Below are 19,000 nucleotides of genomic sequence, written 5' to 3' on the forward strand. Positions count from 1 at the left end.
AAGCAATGAAGAGACAAGCCTGAGCAGCTCTTTTACAGAACAAAAAAGGAAAGTCAGAGAGGAGCAAAAAGCAGATTAATGCTGTAACACACTCTTACAGTCTCTGGAGGTTTATGACGTGCGAGCTAACTTGCTTGCAAACATGAAGGTCAGTGCATTTTACAGCCAACAGATTTTTAATTTGAAATGACAAAAATCAAGAAACATGCGGTTTCCTGATTACTGTTTCAAAAACAGGAAAACACAACATGAAAATAAAATGCCTTTGGCTCTTTCAGGCAGTTCATATTAAATAAATTAAAAAACAGAAAATAAAAAACAAAAAAAAGTTTTCCATTTCCTGTTTTTTGTTTCTCTTTCTTCACTTTCCAAAAAAATAAATAAATAAATAACTGAAGCATTGTTACTATTTTTTGTTGTTGTTATTATCTGATCAAAAAAGGAAGATCAAAGAAAAAGAACTCTGGAGATGTAGCACTCTTGTTTTTCCTGTATTTGTGACCCGCAGCAGGTTTTCTGATAAAAAAGGAATGTTAGCTCATCAGTGTTTCGCTCTTTGATCTTCCTTTTTTGGTCAAAACAAAAATCAATAAGATTAATTTTTAAAATTCTTTTTGGAAAACCAAAAAAAGAGAAACAGGAAACTTTAAACAAGAAGTGGTTTGTTTATGTTTTTTGATTCCCAATTAGATACGAGCGGCCTTTTTTCAACTGGTAATTGGGAAACAGCTTGTTTCTTGATTTTGGATTTCTGATTTAAAATGAAAAATCAGTTGGCTGTGAGGCACACTGACCCAATAGCATTCTTCTAATGTTGTGTATAGATCATGGGCGTGAGTCAGTGACCTTAGCAGAGCAAAAAGCTAAAACTAATGATACCAAAAGAAGCAGATTGCTACCTGTTGGTGTATCTCCCCATACTGGCCAGTCTGTTTCTGTAAATGGTTTCTACAAGGAAGAACTTCAACTCTTGTCGTTCTTGATTTTTCAATGTTCACTCCAGAGCTTCTAACGAGATCCAGCTCTACCTGGATGTCCACACAAACCACTCTGCTACCATCTTCTGTGTTGGTTTGTTTGTTTATTTGGATCCCCAGTTAGCTTTAAGCTATTCTTCCTGGGGTCCACAGTTTACATTGTGACAACACAATAAATACAATCATGGCTCACAATACATAAACATGAGACAGTACATCACATAATACAGACAGAACACAACAGACATAATTACAACTGACTCAAAGTAAAAAACAGAATGACTCTTTAAAGAATATATGTTAGCAAAAAAAAGGAAAGAAAATGAAGCCAACATACTAGTGAGAGTTGTGATTTTCTAAAACTACAAAGAGTACATATTATGTTGTTTAATATCATTTGGCTCTGTATATTACCAAGCACTGAGCTGGTGTGGTAAATAAAACAACCTCTGATAGAATGCCTTGTAAAATAATGATTTATATCTATTTTTAACTTCAAACCACAAGAGATTTTCAGGCATTTTGCTGACATTTGATCTCAATGTCAGAGTGAGCCACACGTGCAGCCTTATTCTGGATAAGCTGCAATTTCTTTATAATTCTTAACAAAATGTTAGACCAAACTACAGTAATCCAGTTAAAAAATTAAGGCCTGAATTACTTGTTGAACTGTTTGTGGTGCACACGTTTTGATAGCAGACAAAGTATTTCCCAATTCAGTCACTTATTTCTTTGACACAAGCAGGAATACTTTCTCATTCCCTTCTTCACCATCCACTTCCTTCTGCTCCTCTTTACAATGTTACTCATTTATATCATTTAGCAGATGCTTTTGCGCTGATCGTGTGAGAAATAGGTGTTCAAGGCGTCAGGCATCTTGCCAAAGGGCCCACACTGGATACTGATCATGCCCTGGTTGTGGTTCAAACCCCTGAGCTCCCTCACCAACGTCGGCAATTTAAACCACTGAGATACCCAACCACTATCTTTTTCACCAGTGATCTCCAGGAAGGTCCGCGCCTCATCAAAGTGACAAATCTTTCGACTAATCGATAAACTGTGTGGGTCTGTAGTGTGTTGCTCCACTCTTTAGGGTTGGAGGTTGGTAAGCTCTGGTAGGACGGTGTGGGTTGGTTACTTGGGACCCTTTTTAACTTTTTATAATGGAAATGCAACAACAGAACACTGACTGATAGCTGACAGTGATCCTGATAAAGTCATCCAACATTCACCTACACTTTGACAATGGAACATTTCTTGCCCTTCACATCCCAAAATTGCAGCAATATTGACCCAAACTCAACAAAAAAACATTTTTTTTAGCCTTTATTAGACAGGACAGTGGTGAAAGTGGGAAATTTGGCAGAATGAGTATGGAAAGACATAAAGGACAGCAGCCACAGGTCAGACTTGAACCTTGGCCGCCCTCTTTGAGAACTATAGCCTCAGTATATGGAGTATGACCTAACCACTAGGCCACCAGCACCTCAACATCACAACATTTTACAAACAGCCAATCCTAGAACGTGTTTGTTCTTGCAGTTATTCATTCATAAGACATTTACCATACTTCTCACAGCTGGCGATGAAATATGTTTATTAGATTTAATTGCAATATGCTGCAGTTTCTACAATCATAAGCCTGTGTAACCTTTAGAGACACCCCTGGAGACTGTGAGCATTTTAAAGGTCACTTCATGCTGTGTAGTATTCCTCCAGCAGGGCTCGGTTATCTCCAGTAATGGAGGATTGTGTCAGGCTCTCAGTGAGAGGGAGGAGTGTATATGAAGGGTAGTTTATTATCAGTCTTTGTGCTGCTGACTCACAGAGCACCCGTCAGGTCCGTCACCGCTCCTGCAGCCACCAGGTCCCTCAAGAAGAGTTTCTCAGCGCTGACGTCATGCACCACCTGGAGGGTGATGATTAAACTAGTCATGAATAAGTCCCCCACTGTCAAACATGGCTATTTTGTAATCAATCTAAGCTCACTTGAGCCTTCATGAAGTCCATGCGTATAGCCTCGTAGTAGTGAAGGGGGGCCCCAGGGTGCTTCATGTCATAGCCGAACCCTGCCAGGCTCACCTGGTCGCACAGCTGCAGAGCCATCACTACTGCGCTGGCACCTAATGTGGGCACCATCTAGAGGCGAGAAATGGCGTTATTCAAAAAAGAAAAACTCTGATGGAAAAAAGAAAAACAGAATTTGATTATCTGCAAATCAATAGAGCTCCAGATTTAAATGAAAGTAGCACAAAGACACAATAACTATATACCCAATTGTGCCAGCAACATGTCCCCAAAAAAGTTGGGACAGGGTCTCATTTACTGCTCTGTGGCATCACCTCTTCCTTTAACAACATTCTGTAAGCATTTGAGACCTGAGGAGAATAGTTCACGTCATTTTAAAGTTGAATCATTTTACTGTTTGATTTATGATTATTGTTCAACAGTTTGGGGTCTGGTTTGGGTATTTTAGGCTTCATAACACTCCAGACATTTTCTGGATGGATTTGTTTCACACATCCTTCTGGTAAACCTTCCATGGAAAATGTTTGGGAAAAGGCAAACTTGGAGGGTGATTGGATGAACATTCTTTCTGTCACATCTTTACGGGCCAATCAGAGCAACAAAACATGTGACGTCACAGTCCCAAACCGAGGTTCACCGCTACCGATGAGTAAACTCCATAGAGAGATGCATAACTCTTCTTTTAATGAAGAAATGTCGTGAAGTTCTGATAAAACTGGCGCTTTAGCAGCATCCACTCTGATGTCTTCCGCCATAATTGCGCCGGCCTCTTGTTGCTGCTTGCATACGTCACGACTCAGCCGCGCCCAAAAGTAAATCCTCTTGATGCTGACCGGTCATGTGACTTTCTAACCGGGCCCAAACAGTTCAGATTGGAGCTTTTCAAGACAGATATGCCAGAAAATCTGATGGAGTATCAGGAGCAGGTCAAACATGCTTTTATTTTTCTTGTTGTGTTTTTGTGTTTCATGGATAAATCTATTGTGTGTTCACCTTTTGAACTAATGATTGTATTTGCTCAACTTCCTCTCTTAGCTTATAGAAAAGAACTACTAATGTTTAATTATCATTCAGGTTGGATTAGGCTGCTCAGTCTGACCAGTTTTCTAGTGTTTCCTGTTTACTTTTTTGGCATGAATCTGAGTTTAAAAAAGTGTGCAAGTGTGCTCTTTAGATTTATGTTATACTGAAACTCACCTTTCCTTTTTTCTGAGCATATTTACCCAGGACTTGTGCCGTCTTGTGCATAATCTCCGGGTTGACGATCCTGAAGTGCTCTGCTTTCAGAGGAATATCCTCCACCACCTCCCTCCAGAACCAGAGTTTGGACCAGAAGCTCTGTTTGAGAAGGATGTAGAGAGCATGTGAAGCAGTGAGTGTGATGATGTGATTTGCAGCGTTTGCTGCATGACTTGCAGTGATGTCACCATTTATGTAACCAGCCATTTCTGTGTGTAATGGCTGCTGGAATGCATGCAGGCTTACCAAAGGCTGTTTGGTGATGACAGAGGTGAGCCAGTCCAGGTCTAGGCTCTTAAAGACCATCAGGGCTACTATGGTGGTGTTTTTGTACTCGTCTGCAGAGTGAGGGGCTGCCTCTGGGTACAGCAGGCGGATAGTGGTGCGAGAACCAGCATCTCTTTCATAGCCGGACACTGGAGCATTATTCAGCCTTGAGACAGAGATGAACCTCTATGTATGATTTCATTTCAAATTGTTATTGAAAGTGTCTTGACAACAAAACATGAGTCATCCACAATATTTAAACAGAGAATAACCTCTGCTCATAAGGGAAGCCACACACCAACACCTAACAGCGAGGGTTTGGAAAGTATAGATGATGTGTCTCTTTTTTTTAAGTAAAATTGTGTAGATCAGGTCCTAAAAATTAAAAAGAGCAGTTAAGGAGAGATAGAGGAAGGTTGAATAAGTGGAGAATAAGCTGCAGTAGGGTCACTGAATCTGGTATTGTCTGCCAACACCTACTACAGGTGCATCTCAAGAAATTAGAATATCATGAAAAAGTTCGATATATTTTGATACTCTTTTCTGAAAGTGAAACCCATATATTACTGTATATAGACTTTTTACACATAGAGTGAAATACTTCAAGCCTTTATTTCTTCAAATGTTGATGATTATGACTTACAGATAAGAAAACCCAAAAGTCAGTGTCTCAAAAAATTTGAATATTACATAAGATCAATTTTAAAAAATGGATGTTTTAAACAGAAATGTCAGGCTTCTGAAAAGTATGTTCATTTTTATGCACTCAGTACTCGGTTGGGCCTTCTTTTGCATGAATTGCTGCATCATTGCGGTGTGGCATAGAGGCGATCAGCCTGTGGCACTGCTCAGGTGTAATGGAAGCCTAGGTTGCTTTGATAGCGGCCTTCAGGTCATCTGCATTGTTGGGTCTGGTGTCTCTCATCTTCCTCTTGACAATACCCCATAGATTCTCTATGGGGATCAGATCAGGCCAGTTTGCTGGCCAATCAAGCACAGTAACACCATGGTCATTGAACCAGCTTTTGGTACCTTTGGCAGTGTGGGCAGGTGCCAAGTCCTGCTGGAAAATGAAATCAGCATCTCCATAAAGCTAGTCAGCAGAAGGAAGCATGAAGTGCTCTAAAATGTCCTGGTAGATGGCTGCGTTGACTGTGGACTTCAGAAAACACAGTGGACCAACACCAGCAGATGCCATGGCAGCCCAAATCATCACTGACTGTGGAAACTACACACTGGACTACAAGCAACATGGATTGTGTGCCTCTCCACTCTTCCTCCAGACTCTGGTACCTTGAAGGAGCAAACTTTTTAGAATCTACTTCTCAGTTACAGCTGAATATGAAGTCATGTGCATAAGTTTCGGGCATTTAGGACACTCAGGATCCACCATGGGCCTGTGCGCCACCACCCCAGGCTGGAGAGGGTTAATAGGAGGGCCGTCAAGCTCGACACATGTCGACACATATATGTCACTCAGCAGCCAAGGTAAAGCTTGGTGGCGTCTCTTGTCGAGGACTTTTCATCCCTGGTAATAAGCCTGGAGAGTGCTAGCGATGGGTACACTTGGCTACTACCCCAGGATATGCTTACTCGTCACCTCCACCCCTTACTCCGCCCTAAAGGTGTTACCTTTGTTTTTTTTTGTTTTTTTTTTTTCAACAGATTATTTTCCCATGCCCCCGGTAAGGACATCCAAAGCATGGCAAGGGTTGTGATAATCCTCCTGCCCGTCAAATGGTGCCCTCAGGTGGGCTTACTCGCCACATCAGCGCCTTACTTTAGCCTCAATTTCTGGTTAAAGCATCCCTGAAAGTTCTGCACACTAGTGCATATATAAAGCATGGCTCAGGCTTTTAAATATAATCAAAAACACTTGCCAGATACCTTTCATTATCTGTTATTGGTGCGCATACCTGATAATAATGTCGTACTGATCTATATGGGCTCCAAGATGGCTCCCATGAAGAACCCCTCCACTTCCAACCACCACACATCGCATGCAGCTGCTCTCTCTCCTCAGGGAAGGAGGCAGGCCGAGCTGGGACAGAGAGGTGAGAGCCAGGGCCAGATGTTTTTCACAGCCCTTCAGCCCCAGAGGAGGCGACAGATCCCTGGATACCATTTTTTCCTGCTGCACGAACACAGGGATGTGCAGGAGGTCCTCAGAGCAGGAGAGGGGCTTCAGGTGTTTCAGACACCAGAGAGGCTGACAGGGGTCTGAGAGCAAAAGTGCTGAGCGGTTCAGTAAGACCTGAAGAGAGGAGCAAACAATGAAGATGCTGGGTACGAGTTAAATAATGATTGCTTTTGTGTTAACATACCAGATCTTTGGGTTGTTGGTAGTTATCACTAATATTTGCAGCTTTATTTAATGGAAGGTACGCAGGAATCAGAATGGCAGAGTAGCCTCCGATCAGCAGCACCAGACTGATAATAAGGTTGTCACGCCTGAACGGTAAAGAAAACAGAAAAAAAGCTTTACAGAATTGAATAACAGACCTAAATATCTAAATACAGTGTCTGTGGAGATGTACCTGCTGAGGAAGAACTCCTTGGACTTGGCCTTTGTAACCCCTCGCAGTCTGTGATAGACAGGTGTAGGTGTTGACGCCTCCACAGCCTCAGACAGCAGAGGAGAGCCATCGCCTGAGTCCTCAACACTCAAGTGATTCATGGTCACCATGGTGCCAGCACTTCTACCTGAAACACATATTTATGACTCAGCACACAGACGACAATCTGCCGCTTCTAGAACTAAAAGATCTCTTTAAACTTTTACATAACAGAATGAAAGCAGCAACAAAGCTAAACACACCACCTGTCACACTGTCAGCAAAAATATTCAAAAACCATCACAAGCAGAATAAAATTTGCCCTATATGAGCAATGATACTCACTTTCAGCCTGACAGAAGCAGAAGTTGGGAGTTAGCTCTTTGTTAGCCTGAGCTTCATGCTTTAGCTGAAAAACATGAAGTCATTTGTGTGCTGTGTGCTTAAAATGGCTGAACTCTGCTTCTTCCTCTAACAGCTCTAGTTAACCATTAACACATCCCTTGGTCACACTCTGGCAGGTGTGTCTGTAAATAAATGTGTATGTGTGACCGAGAGGCCGTCCTATAAAACACTGCATGCAAATGCCAGCAAGGAAGGGCTCCTGTGCAGAATAACAGAGGGAGGTAAGTGCAAAAGAAACACTTAAATATTTTATAAGGCATATTTTTGTGTTGGGAACTATTAAAATGTACTAGTTCAACTACATTTTAGCTTGTAATGTAGCTATCCTATGTATTTTACTAGTGATTAAATAATAGCAGGAGTAGTCGTCTACTTGGATGATCTTTGCCTTATTTGTTAAAAACAGTTGAAGTTTATTAAAGGGGACATATTTTACCCTTTCAAGACAATTTTATATTGGTCTCAGAGGTCCCAAAAACATGCCTGTGAATTTTGCTTGTCTAAAAGCCCGTTTGTTTTAGCCCCTCTCAGAACGAGCTGTTTCTGTGACTGTGGCTTTAAATATTACCAAGCTGTCTGACTCCGCCCCTAACCACGCCCCTCTCAGGAAATGGATGTGGCTGAGAGGAGGATCAGGAGAGGAGGGAGGAACTTTCTTCCAAGTGGGGAAGGCGGGGCTAACTCCCCACATGACATCATGAGGGGAAAATCTGAGAACAGCTGTTTCAGCGCACATTTTCGGGGTGGTGGGGCGAGGGAGGTGTCTGGTACTTAAGGGGATTTTAAAGAAAACTAGGCTGCAAGATGGAACATATTTTTTCTTAAAGCTCCTGGTGTTGATTTTGGTGCCCCCTCTGGACCTTTTTTTTTCTTCTCTGTACACATAAAAGTGAAGTTTTCTTAGGAATAATCTTATCCTGGTTTTGTTTAAGAGTCAAATGTATCACCCATTTGGAATCTTTGCTGCGTAAAATCAAATAAGCACATTTTTAATGCTTGTTTTTAATATTACATATTAGTTTGTCATTAATTTTCACTTGTTGCTATTAAAGATGTTCCCAGAAGACTATTTTTCTAAAACATCATTCATCGTGTCTTCTCAAACTGTTATATTTAAGTTACGGTTGTAACAGAGGTGTTACAGAGTTGCCGTTACCAGCCTGTGGCTTTGATATAGTTTCACTTTTTCCACTGAGAGGAGTCTGGTAGCTCTCTAAACATTGCTTCAGTGTTGCCTTCCAAATATATACGTATGCATGTAGTCTGATATGTCTATAAAATGTCTAAAATAATCAAAGCCAGGGCTGAATGCCCAGTGATTGTTAGTGTGCTTCCAAACAGATGCATCATAAACACTATAATCCTCTAAATCAGTGTTGTCTTCTAGTAAAGCATAAGTTTACACAGAGGCAGCAACAGGAGCGAATAAAACCAGGAGCTGATGGAATGAATTCACCCTCAGCTTACGAGCGGAGCACGACATGGAAAAGGCATAAAGGCTTCAATGTACGTGTATATGAATGTGAGTGTGTGTTTCTGTGTGTGTGTGACAGCAGAGAGAGAGAGAGGCAGGGTGTATTACTGCTAAATACACACAAACATGGATGCATCATCACACTAAAGTGCACACACACCTGTTTGTTGGAGCAACACAATGTCCCACCATGAACCCGGCATTCGAGCCAGGAAGCGAAAGGGCCGGCAGCTCTGCTGCTTAAAGTAACACCACTTCTTTTTAATTTCACTCTGATTTGAACATTTTAAGGCATTAGCTGATTAAATTTACTCCACTGAGTGATGTTTTTGGTCTTCTTAATGCAGACAGAGATGGAGAAGGCTGAACAGTGGGCGGCCAATATGATGAAAGAAACAATGGGAGCTAAAAACACAGCTCAGGTAGGGGAGAGAAATGTTTCTAAAGTGACTTTAGAATAAAGTTTTAACCATGTTACACTTCTTTAATATTAATTTACTGTCTTTTAACTTGCTATTATCTCCTAATCTTTGCCTTTACTCATGGTTTGATGACCTGCCTGTTTTATTTTGCTGCCCTTGTAAAGCAAATTGTAAATTTGGAGTACTATTATTAAATTACTAATATTTGCAATAACTTTTCGTTAATATCAGATTATCTAAGACTTAAGTTTTCCCTGAATGGTCACTATTGAACTCCCACCACCATTAATAATAATAAGATATTAAATGCAATTGTTATTAAATTAACTTTGAAAAAGCTCTAAATTGATGTAAATAAGAGTTTAAACTAAATATGTGTTTAAATCAATTTTCACATCTAAGTTTTGAAGTTATGCTTCAAACATGAAGAGCAGACATCTGTCGGACTACTTTAACATGCACTTGCAAATTCACTGTCAGAAACATGCAAATCAAGAGTCTTTCTGTCGGGAGTTTTGAAGTTGCCTGCAGATAGAGTTTTGTATTCCCCATGTGTTGGCCTGCACTCATTTACATTGAACTTACAAGTGTTTCAGTACATCCTGTTTCCTTTTTCTAAATACTTTACTTAGTCTAAAAAAATAAAACCTGTGTTTTGCTTGGGTGACCATAGACCTGTCTTATCTACCTCATGTAAATCTGCCAACAGCCTTGCATGTCTTTTACTCTGATCATCTCTAGTCAGCATTCTTGCAACCCTCGCACACCCTGCAACCATTCTATCAATGCACACAGACTTGTATATACTGGAAAAAATACCTGAAAAGAGCTTTTTTTTCCTTTTTTAAACTTTTTCCAGTTTTATTTATTTTTCTGTATCTAATGTTTAATTCCTGTACACTGAGAGCAAAGCTAACTGGAGTGAAAGCCCTTGTTGCGTAAACATACTTGATCAACAAAGCTGATTCTGATTCTAATCAATACTCAACATGATCTAGTGACTGGCTGTTGCTTAAAGTTCCACAGACAAACAAAAGAATGCTGAAAAATGCTGCGTTAAGATTTTCTGCTGCATTTACATAACCTTGCAAAGCAGATGGATGCGCCAGTGTCTGTGTTTCTCATTGGCAAATCCATCTTGCAGAGCTCCCATTTGAACAGTTTGGGCCTGGTTTGAAAGTGATAGGACCAATCACCGTCGAGGGACGGTACTTTTGGGTGCATCGGAGTTGTGATGTAAGCAAGCAGCGACAAGAGGCCAGTGCTAAGAGTGGCGGAAGAGATTAGTGCGGGTGCTGCTAAAGCGCCAGTTTGATCAGAACTTGACAAAATTTCTGCGTTAAAGGAAGAACTAGAAAAGCACTCAGAGAGCGCAGACCTCCGCCATAAGCTCTATCTCCCAATAGTGAAGAATCCTTTAAAAACATTCCTGGATCCAGATCACAGTCTGGATCCTAAAATCTAATCAGTTCTTCCTTATGCCATTTCTGACATTTCCTGAAAATCCATCTATGACTTTTGAATTATGTTGCTAACAAACTAACAAACAAACAAACAAACCCACCTGATTACCTAACCTCCTTGGCGAAGGTAACAAAGAACAGCATTGAGTAGTTTTCTTTTAAAAAAACGACAAAAGTTGTGTACTGATATGTCTATAGTTGCTATGGCTTGCATTATACAGTTCTGTTTGGAGTTTATTCCTCGGTATCGGCTACGACATCATGTGTTTTGTTGCTCTGATTGGCCCGTAAAGATGTGGCAGACAGAACGTTCATCCAGTCACCCTCCAATTTTTTTTTCAAAGGCTCTGCCCTTTCCCAAACATTGTGAGAGGGACCCAACTGCAGTCAAGATGGCCGACATGGGTGTCACTATACATCCAATCCATGCCGGAAGTCCCAAGCGGAAGTTTCTTCTTCATGTTGGACTCAGCTGCCAGTGTTTGTCAGTCTTTTTTGCGCCTAAACCTTGGTGCTGGATCTCAAATATATCACCTTCCCCACTGCCTTACCCTGAACCTAACCACTCAGGTTTTAATGCCTAAGCCTAACCTTAGACATACGGACTTCCGGTTGAGACTTCTGTTATGGATTGGATGTATGTCGGCTATCTTGTCAGTAGCAAGGTACTCTTGAATATTTTCCATCGGAGGTTTTCCGTGGAGGGTCAGCTTATCGTTTTCACGGAACACTTTACAACAAACATTTAAAGTGCAAACACTTGTTCACATGGGTCAATTTAAAACCATGATTCTATATTGTTCTGCTTTTGTGTGTGACTGTTTTTAACTGTGTTGAAAAAACCTTTTATCTTGAACTTTGTATTACCCTACCCTATCTTTTAATGTTCTTTCATCATCATTGAAAAAGAGAACATGCGCTCAATGATTCCTTGAGATTTAAACAAAGGTTGAATAAATTAAAGGTAATCATCAACGTTTATCTTGAGGCCCATTTGAAGACCGAGGTTTTACCTTTGCCTAAAGGTTAAACCGCCTATGTTCAAGACAAGATGTAAAACCTTAAATAGTAATGAACTGAGAGATGGCTTACTCTTCCAAAAAATGTTTTTTTTTTATATCTCCTCTAAAAACAACCAAAGCTGACCAAGCTTGCTGTTAAACTTAAAGAACCTGTAAAGTGAAATCCAAACTTTTGGCTTAACACACTAAAAATGTTAGATGAGTTGGCTGTAAACACATGAAAACACTGAGATCTATGTGTGACAGAATTTTGGCTTTCACCTCTTTCCTGGCTTGGTTTTATTTGAGCAGGACAAATACAGGAGCCCATGACATCACTGGTGTTGATGGGGAATAGCCCCACCCCCTAACGCTACATTGATATAGCTGATGTCACTGCTTTCATTTAATGTTAACAGCCAGCTGCATGCTGTGTTTTTGTTCATTGTGAGGTAAAGTTGCCAAATCAATAACAAACAGTGGCCTGTGGGCCATTAAAAGTATCATAACAGAGAGATTTGTGCCAGAAAACAGTAAATTTAATCCCCTAGCTCTGTCTCTCTGCTCTGACACAGAGCTAGGCAGTTGCGCTCTGATCTGAAGCAATTTTTAAAATCGGAGAGGATCGTATTTCTCGTGAGTGGGCGTGGCTTCCGGTCATTTAACAGACACACCCACACCACCCTGGAGCAGATTTTACCTCCTCATTTTTAATGATTTTGAAGCTTAATCTACTAAACTTAGAGATGTTTTTCATGACTGAAATTTGGCTGGGTGGTTCATAACACAGTGGCCTGTCATACAACAAACCTAAAATAAAGATTTTTTTTATCACTTTACCAGGACTTTAAAACACAATATAGATTATAGATCTTTTATCAATAAAACAAGGAAACAGTTCAATGTACTCATAATAAATCATATCCCCAGCCCTATATCTCTGATATTAACAGAAAAAGTACAGACAGCATATGAGAGCATATTTGGAAGGTTACTTTTGTTATTGCCAAGCCCAGCTTGCACTATGCTGTGAATTTATTTCATCATTAACACTACCGTTCCCAGCTCTCAACAGTCCCTAGCCTACTTGGCAGATCTGCTTCACAAACCAATGTTCCCTCCCTCACCCGAACTGTTCACTAAATCATGACAGCTTCTTTTATTTCATAGGCTGAGGAGATGATCTCCTCAGATCTATGCTGTGAGATTTTGGATCTGAATGGAGGAGTGAATCACACAGGGCTGAGCAAAAGGAAGAAGATGATCAAGGAAACACTCTCACCGGGGATGACGGCGAAAATCCCTGCAGTGAGCTCTAATTGTTTGAAAAATGTATCTTCATCTGACAGTATAGAGATATGAAAATCTACTCACATCTTATTCTCTCTCTCCTGTTTTTCTCTCTCTGTGTTTGTGCTTTTGTTTTTGTGTGTTTTTGTCTTTTGTTGTGGGCAGGTAGGGCCTGAGGATACTACAGAGCTCATGGATGCAGCAAGTCAAGGCAAGCTGAGTTTAATAGAGAAGTATCTGACTGATGGAGGGAATCCTGACGCCCATGATGAGGTATTTTCTGCCTCATTTTACAGTAAACACATCGATAAACAACAAAAATGATATTATCTTTACATTTTCCAGCTGAAGAGGACGGCACTGCACCGCGCCTCCGTTCAGGGACACACCGCAGTCGTGGAAAGGCTTTTAGAGAAAGGAGCTGATATCAACTTTAAAGATCAGGTATGACTTGTGGGCACATTACTTGTTTGTAAAGATGTTGATGAGATTTGGTGAGATTATCTTTACACATTAAAGCCCAAGCCTCTAGTGGCCTGAGGTCAGCACTATTAATAGGACGGGGCTGGCTGCTGTGTTTCAGCTGGGCTCCAGGGCCTTACACTGGGCCTGCAGGGGGGGCAGCCTAGGAGTCGTCAAAGCCCTAAAAAGCCACGGGGCTGACCTGAACGTTAGAGATAAGGTGCTGCATTATATTTGCGCCTAAATTTCATACAGTCAGCTGTATTTGCTTCCATAGTCACAGTGTATTTTCATATCCTCATTACAGCTGTACAGCACTCCTCTGCATGTGGCTACAAGAACAGGCCACACCGCCATTGTTGAGTATCTGCTGTCCTGTGGAGCAAAAATCAACTCCAGGGACAGAGTAGGCAGCATGTCAGAAATGTATACAATACCTTTATTTCATCCCCTCTCTGATTTCTTTCTGTCATAAATACTCTACTCTCTCTGCTCTCAGGAAGGAGACACAGCCCTGCACGATGCCGTGCGTCTCAACAGATATAAGATAGTGAAGCTGCTCATAGTTGCAGGAGCTGATACTAACATAAAAAATCATGTAAGTCCTTCCACTGAATGTATTACACCTTGTTTTATTCTATTGATAAATCTAAGAATAAAAGGGTTTACATACCACAGTGATTCTTACTCACTGTGCATAGCAGTTTTCTGGTTAAGGCAGAACATAACCTTCAGTAGAGTGGAAAATTCTTTAAACTTTTTAAAAAGGGATGAAACATAGAGGATATCGCATGTTAATAAGTGATATTTTCAGGTAATTGTAAGGGTAATTTGTAGTGTATTATCATGTCCTTTTCTATACGAATATTGTTCACAGGTATTGCTCACAACATTAAAGTTTACAGGTTTGGGTGCCCAGGCTTATAATTTTGTTTCCATGGTATATTGCTAATTTTTTCCTAATAAGAGCCTGAGCACCAAAACTATGCAAGGACCCTATTGGAATGCAAGGAACTGTTAATTTATTTATTTTTTGATGGAATGTGAAATTTGGCAGCTTTAACATGCCCAAAAATTCATTAAATTTTGTGTGCCCATCAGGCCTACTTTAATATTGTCTTGAATCAGATCATATCATATTGTGTCATTTGTTGACATGCCTATTGTATCTTATTGGGCTGAATCATATTGAATCATGTGGAATGTATCGTATCAACTTCAATTGAAAAGAGTCTTATCATATCGTATCATATTGTATCTGAAGTGTTGTTTCATATCATGTCCTATTGAATCATATCAAATCCTATTTCATTGTATCTTAAAGTTAAATTGTATCCAATAGTATAAAGTAATGCATCATAAGGTATTGAATTGTCTTATTATATACTAATGTATCGTATTGTACTGTCATTTCATATCATAGCCAATGCTATCTTATCTTATGGCGTGGTATCGTATTGCATTGTATCATATCAAGTCATATCATTTTGAAATGCATCATGTTCTTTCATATCATATCACATTGCATCATGCCATATTGTAAAGTATCATACCTTATTGTACTGTATCATGTCATGTGATGTGCAGTATCTCATTGTTTTATTTTAGATCTTACTGAACTGTGTAGTACCCCATTCAATCCAATCGTATTGTATCGTAATGACAGTACTGAATTCTAGCTTATTGTAACGACGCATTATATCTCAAAGTATTGTAACTTATAGTATTGTAAAATACCATATTGTATCGTGACACATCGCATTGTAACGTACTATACCATACTGTGTTGTGTTCTATCCAGTGCTATTGTTTTACTTTATGGCATTGCATCATATTGTGTTGTATCATAACATAAGCATAGTTTTGGATTGTTTTATATTATTATTTTGAATTACATCATATTGTTTCATGTTATATCACATCGCATCTTTCCGTATTGTATAATAATATACCTTATTGTATTGCATCATGTCATGTCATGTTGTTGGATATCTCATTGCATTGTTTCATTTTGGATCTTATTGTATCGAGTATCATCACAGCACCAATCCCATCATATTGTATAGCACAAAATAGTATTGCATTGTATTTTATTGTATCATATCTTTTTGTTGTCATATTGATATCAAATCCTATTGTATTGTGTCATTGTATCATGACGTATCCAATGCTTGTATCGTATCATGTTGTATTCAGTGCTTTTGTATCTTTTGGCACTGTATCACATTATGTTGTATAATTTAAAATTGCATCATATTGAATTATATCACATCACTTTGCATCCTACTTTACTGTATAATAATAAACCTTAATGTATTGTATAATGTCATGTCATGTTGTATGATATCTCATAGCACTCATTCATTTTGGATCTTATTGTATCGTGTAGTACCCCATTAGATCCAGTCGTATCTTATCTTATCATATCCTACCTGTATCATATCTTATTGTTTACCAGATTGTGTCCTATAATATCATATTGTATTGTGTAGTATTGTATCATGGTGTATGCAATGCTTGTATTGTTTCATATCGTATCATGTTGTATTCAATGCTATTGTACCTAATGGCATTGTGTTATATTGCCTCGTATCACATTTTGTTAAACTGCATCATATGGTATCATACCGTATTATATAGTATTATACCTTATTGTACTGTATCATGTCATGTCATGTCTTATCATATCTTATAGCTTCTACGTATTGTATCTTTATCATATCATAGATTATCATATCTAAAGTATTGCATCATATTGTGTAGTATCAAATCAAACTGTAGTATATTGTGTCAAGTTGAATCGTACTGTACTGTACTGTACCGTAATGTCTGGTCATCTGTTCCCCAGTTTCCAGTCTTTCTAATAACTAGCAAATGAGTTGTATACTGGTAGCATAATTCTAAAGTCAACATACTACAGGAGAATAGGATTGTCAATGTATATAACTGAACCCTTCAGAAAAAGAAATATTATTAATACTACCTCATATACATTTTAACAAGAAAACAAATGTATTTGCCTGAAATATGTACTTTATCTCTAAAAGAAACATTATAATCTTAAAGGCCAATATCTCATGACTATGCATAAGCTCACATACTCACAGTTTGAATTGTGTTACAGGAAGGATTGACAGCCGTGCAGCAGGTGAAGCAGTGGCAGTTTGACATCATGGAGACGCTGCAGAGACTGGACAAGCAGAGGGAGGTGGAACTTCCTGAAAACCCATCGAGAGCAGAGTGAATGGTACAAACGTGTACATCTATTTCTATTCTTTAATAGGTCAATTTCTATGACTGTCTCAGGTTCAAAATCCATTCTGTAATTCCAGTGAAGGTTTGTGTACATCACATATGGGTCTATACAGAGGACTGTATGTGCTCAAAAGCAATCTGTCGTTCCAGGGCATGGCTGCTAACCCCTCTGATTAGTTTGAACTCTGACACTAGAAAGTTACATCTTGGATTTAACAGAATCAAAATGATCTGCTTATCTTAAAATGCAGGGAAAAACAAGTAGATATGTAACAAAACTGAAATTTTAAGCCCTGTCTCTGCACTTGACTTTTGGTTTTGCTCTCACAGAGCTTCATGTTTCTTGAAGCACTCTCACAGATGTTTCTTATCTGATTTGTGATGCCTTTGGAAGTTGAATAACATTAATAGCTAGAGCTGTACAGAAGCTGTGTTGAATACACATCGAGGCGACAGAAAAGGCCAGAGCACACAGTAGCAGTGTGTTTGAGACGTCAGCTGATGAGAGCAGAGATGGCTGGTATGCCCCCTGCTAAAGTCAGGGATTCACGGGGAGCTCAGTGGACATATTTTCCTTCTATCATCAGTGGCTCAAATGTTCTCGAGGGATGGTGGACATTCACTCCAGGGAGACCAACAGCTCGCTGGCTTATTTACACTGCAGTTGTTTTTGTGCTCTTAGTCATTTTATGTGAGATGTTCTCACGCATGGACCTTTGAAAATTACCTCCAAATTTTAGGACAGGCTGCCCCTGAAATCTCCCTGAGTTTCTTATTGACATGTCCCTCATAGCATGAAGTTTCCTCCTTGGACAGCAGGAACGGTAGGGGATCTTAAGAGACAAGACACAGGGTTTTTTTGAGAATGTGGGTAACAGCTTCAAGTTTGAGGGACTGGGGAACTGAATCAGAGCTAAGGGAGAGTTAATGATTGTGGTAATGAGTGGGAGGATGACTGGGACACAATTTTTGATGAAGTTTGATTGGAAGGGGTCAAAAATGCTGGTGAAACCAGGGGCACAGCTAGGGATTTTGGGCCTCAAGAACAAAAATTACACTGGACCTCCTTTCACCAGCCAGCCAAGCAAAAATGTTGCATTGTTCTATGAATATCAATGCATTTAATTTTTTTTTTTTTAACTAAAATTTCCCTATAATAATGAGCAATATTTTTACTATGGTAAAATTTAATTGTATTAATGCTTTCACATTAAAGTATGCATTTATTGGCCTATTCCCAAAGCATGAGACATTATATCTACATACAGTTGAAACCAGAAGTTTACATACACTATATAAAAAGACACATAAGCTTTTTTTTCTCACCGTCTAACATTAAATCAGATTAAACTTTTCCTGTTTTTGGTCAATTAGGATTACCAAAATTATTTCTATTTGCTAAATGCCAGAATAATGAGAGAGATTATTTTTTAGACATTTTTTTTATTATTTTCTTGAGAGTCAGAAGTTTACATACATTTCATTAGTATTTGGTAGCGTTGCCTTTAAACTGTATGACTTGGGTCAAACGTTTTGGATATGCTTCCACAAGCTTCTCACAATAGTTTGCAGGAATTTTGGCCCATTCCTCCTGGCAGAACTGGTGTAACTGAGCCAAGTTTGTAGGCCGCCTTGCTCACACATGTCTTTTCAGCTCTGCCCATAAATTTTCAATGGGATTGAGATCAGGGCTTTGTGATGGTCACTCCAAAACATTGACTTTGTTATCCTTAAGCCACTTTGTAACCAGTTTGGCAGTATGCTTAAGGTCATTGTCCATTTGGAAAACCCATTTGCACCCAAGCTTTAACTTCCTGGCTGATGTCTTGAGATGTTGCTTCAGTATTTCCACATAATGTTCTTTCCTCATGATGCCATCTATTTTGTGAAGTGCACCAGTCCCTTCTGCAGCAAAACAACCCCACAACATGATGCTGCCACCCCCATGTTTCACAGTTGGGATGGTATTCTCAGGCTTGCAAGCTTCCCCCTTTTTTCTCCAAATGTAACGATGGTCATTATGGCCAAAAAGTTCGATTTTAGTTTCGTCAGACCACAGAACATGTCTCCAAAAATGAAGGTCTTTGTCCCTGTGTGCATTTGCAAACTGTAATCTGGCTTTTTTATGTTTCTTTTGGAGTAATGGCTTCTTCCTGGGAGAG

The 19,000-nt window shown here is 39.5% G+C and overlaps 1 protein-coding gene across 3 annotated transcripts; it reads right to left on the bottom strand.

Annotated features, from left to right (window-relative positions):
* Positions 1-685: 685 nt before the first annotated feature.
* Positions 686-18,145, bottom strand: st3gal7 (ST3 beta-galactoside alpha-2,3-sialyltransferase 7). Of its 3 annotated transcripts, none has more exons than XM_041789452.1 (10): positions 17,566-18,145; positions 16,689-16,801; positions 7,412-7,418; positions 7,049-7,214; positions 6,836-6,962; positions 6,428-6,765; positions 4,491-4,677; positions 4,203-4,343; positions 2,967-3,116; positions 686-2,886 (listed from the first exon to the last, which is right to left on the bottom strand). In XM_041789452.1, exons 1-10 carry the CDS (start codon positions 17,627-17,629, stop codon positions 2,800-2,802), a joined length of 1,380 nt encoding a protein of 459 aa, XP_041645386.1. In that variant the 5' UTR covers positions 17,630-18,145; the 3' UTR covers positions 686-2,799. The 3 variants fall into 3 exon arrangements, with proteins under 3 accessions (XP_041645386.1, XP_041645385.1, XP_041645387.1); XM_041789451.1 differs by having other exon boundaries at positions 7,412-7,475; XM_041789453.1 differs by lacking the exon at positions 7,412-7,418.
* Between the last annotated feature and the right edge of the window lie 855 nt (positions 18,146-19,000).

Source organism: Cheilinus undulatus, linkage group 6, assembly GCF_018320785.1.
Source record: "Cheilinus undulatus linkage group 6, ASM1832078v1, whole genome shotgun sequence".
In the NCBI taxonomy this organism is placed as follows: Eukaryota; Metazoa; Chordata; class Actinopteri; order Labriformes; family Labridae; genus Cheilinus; species Cheilinus undulatus.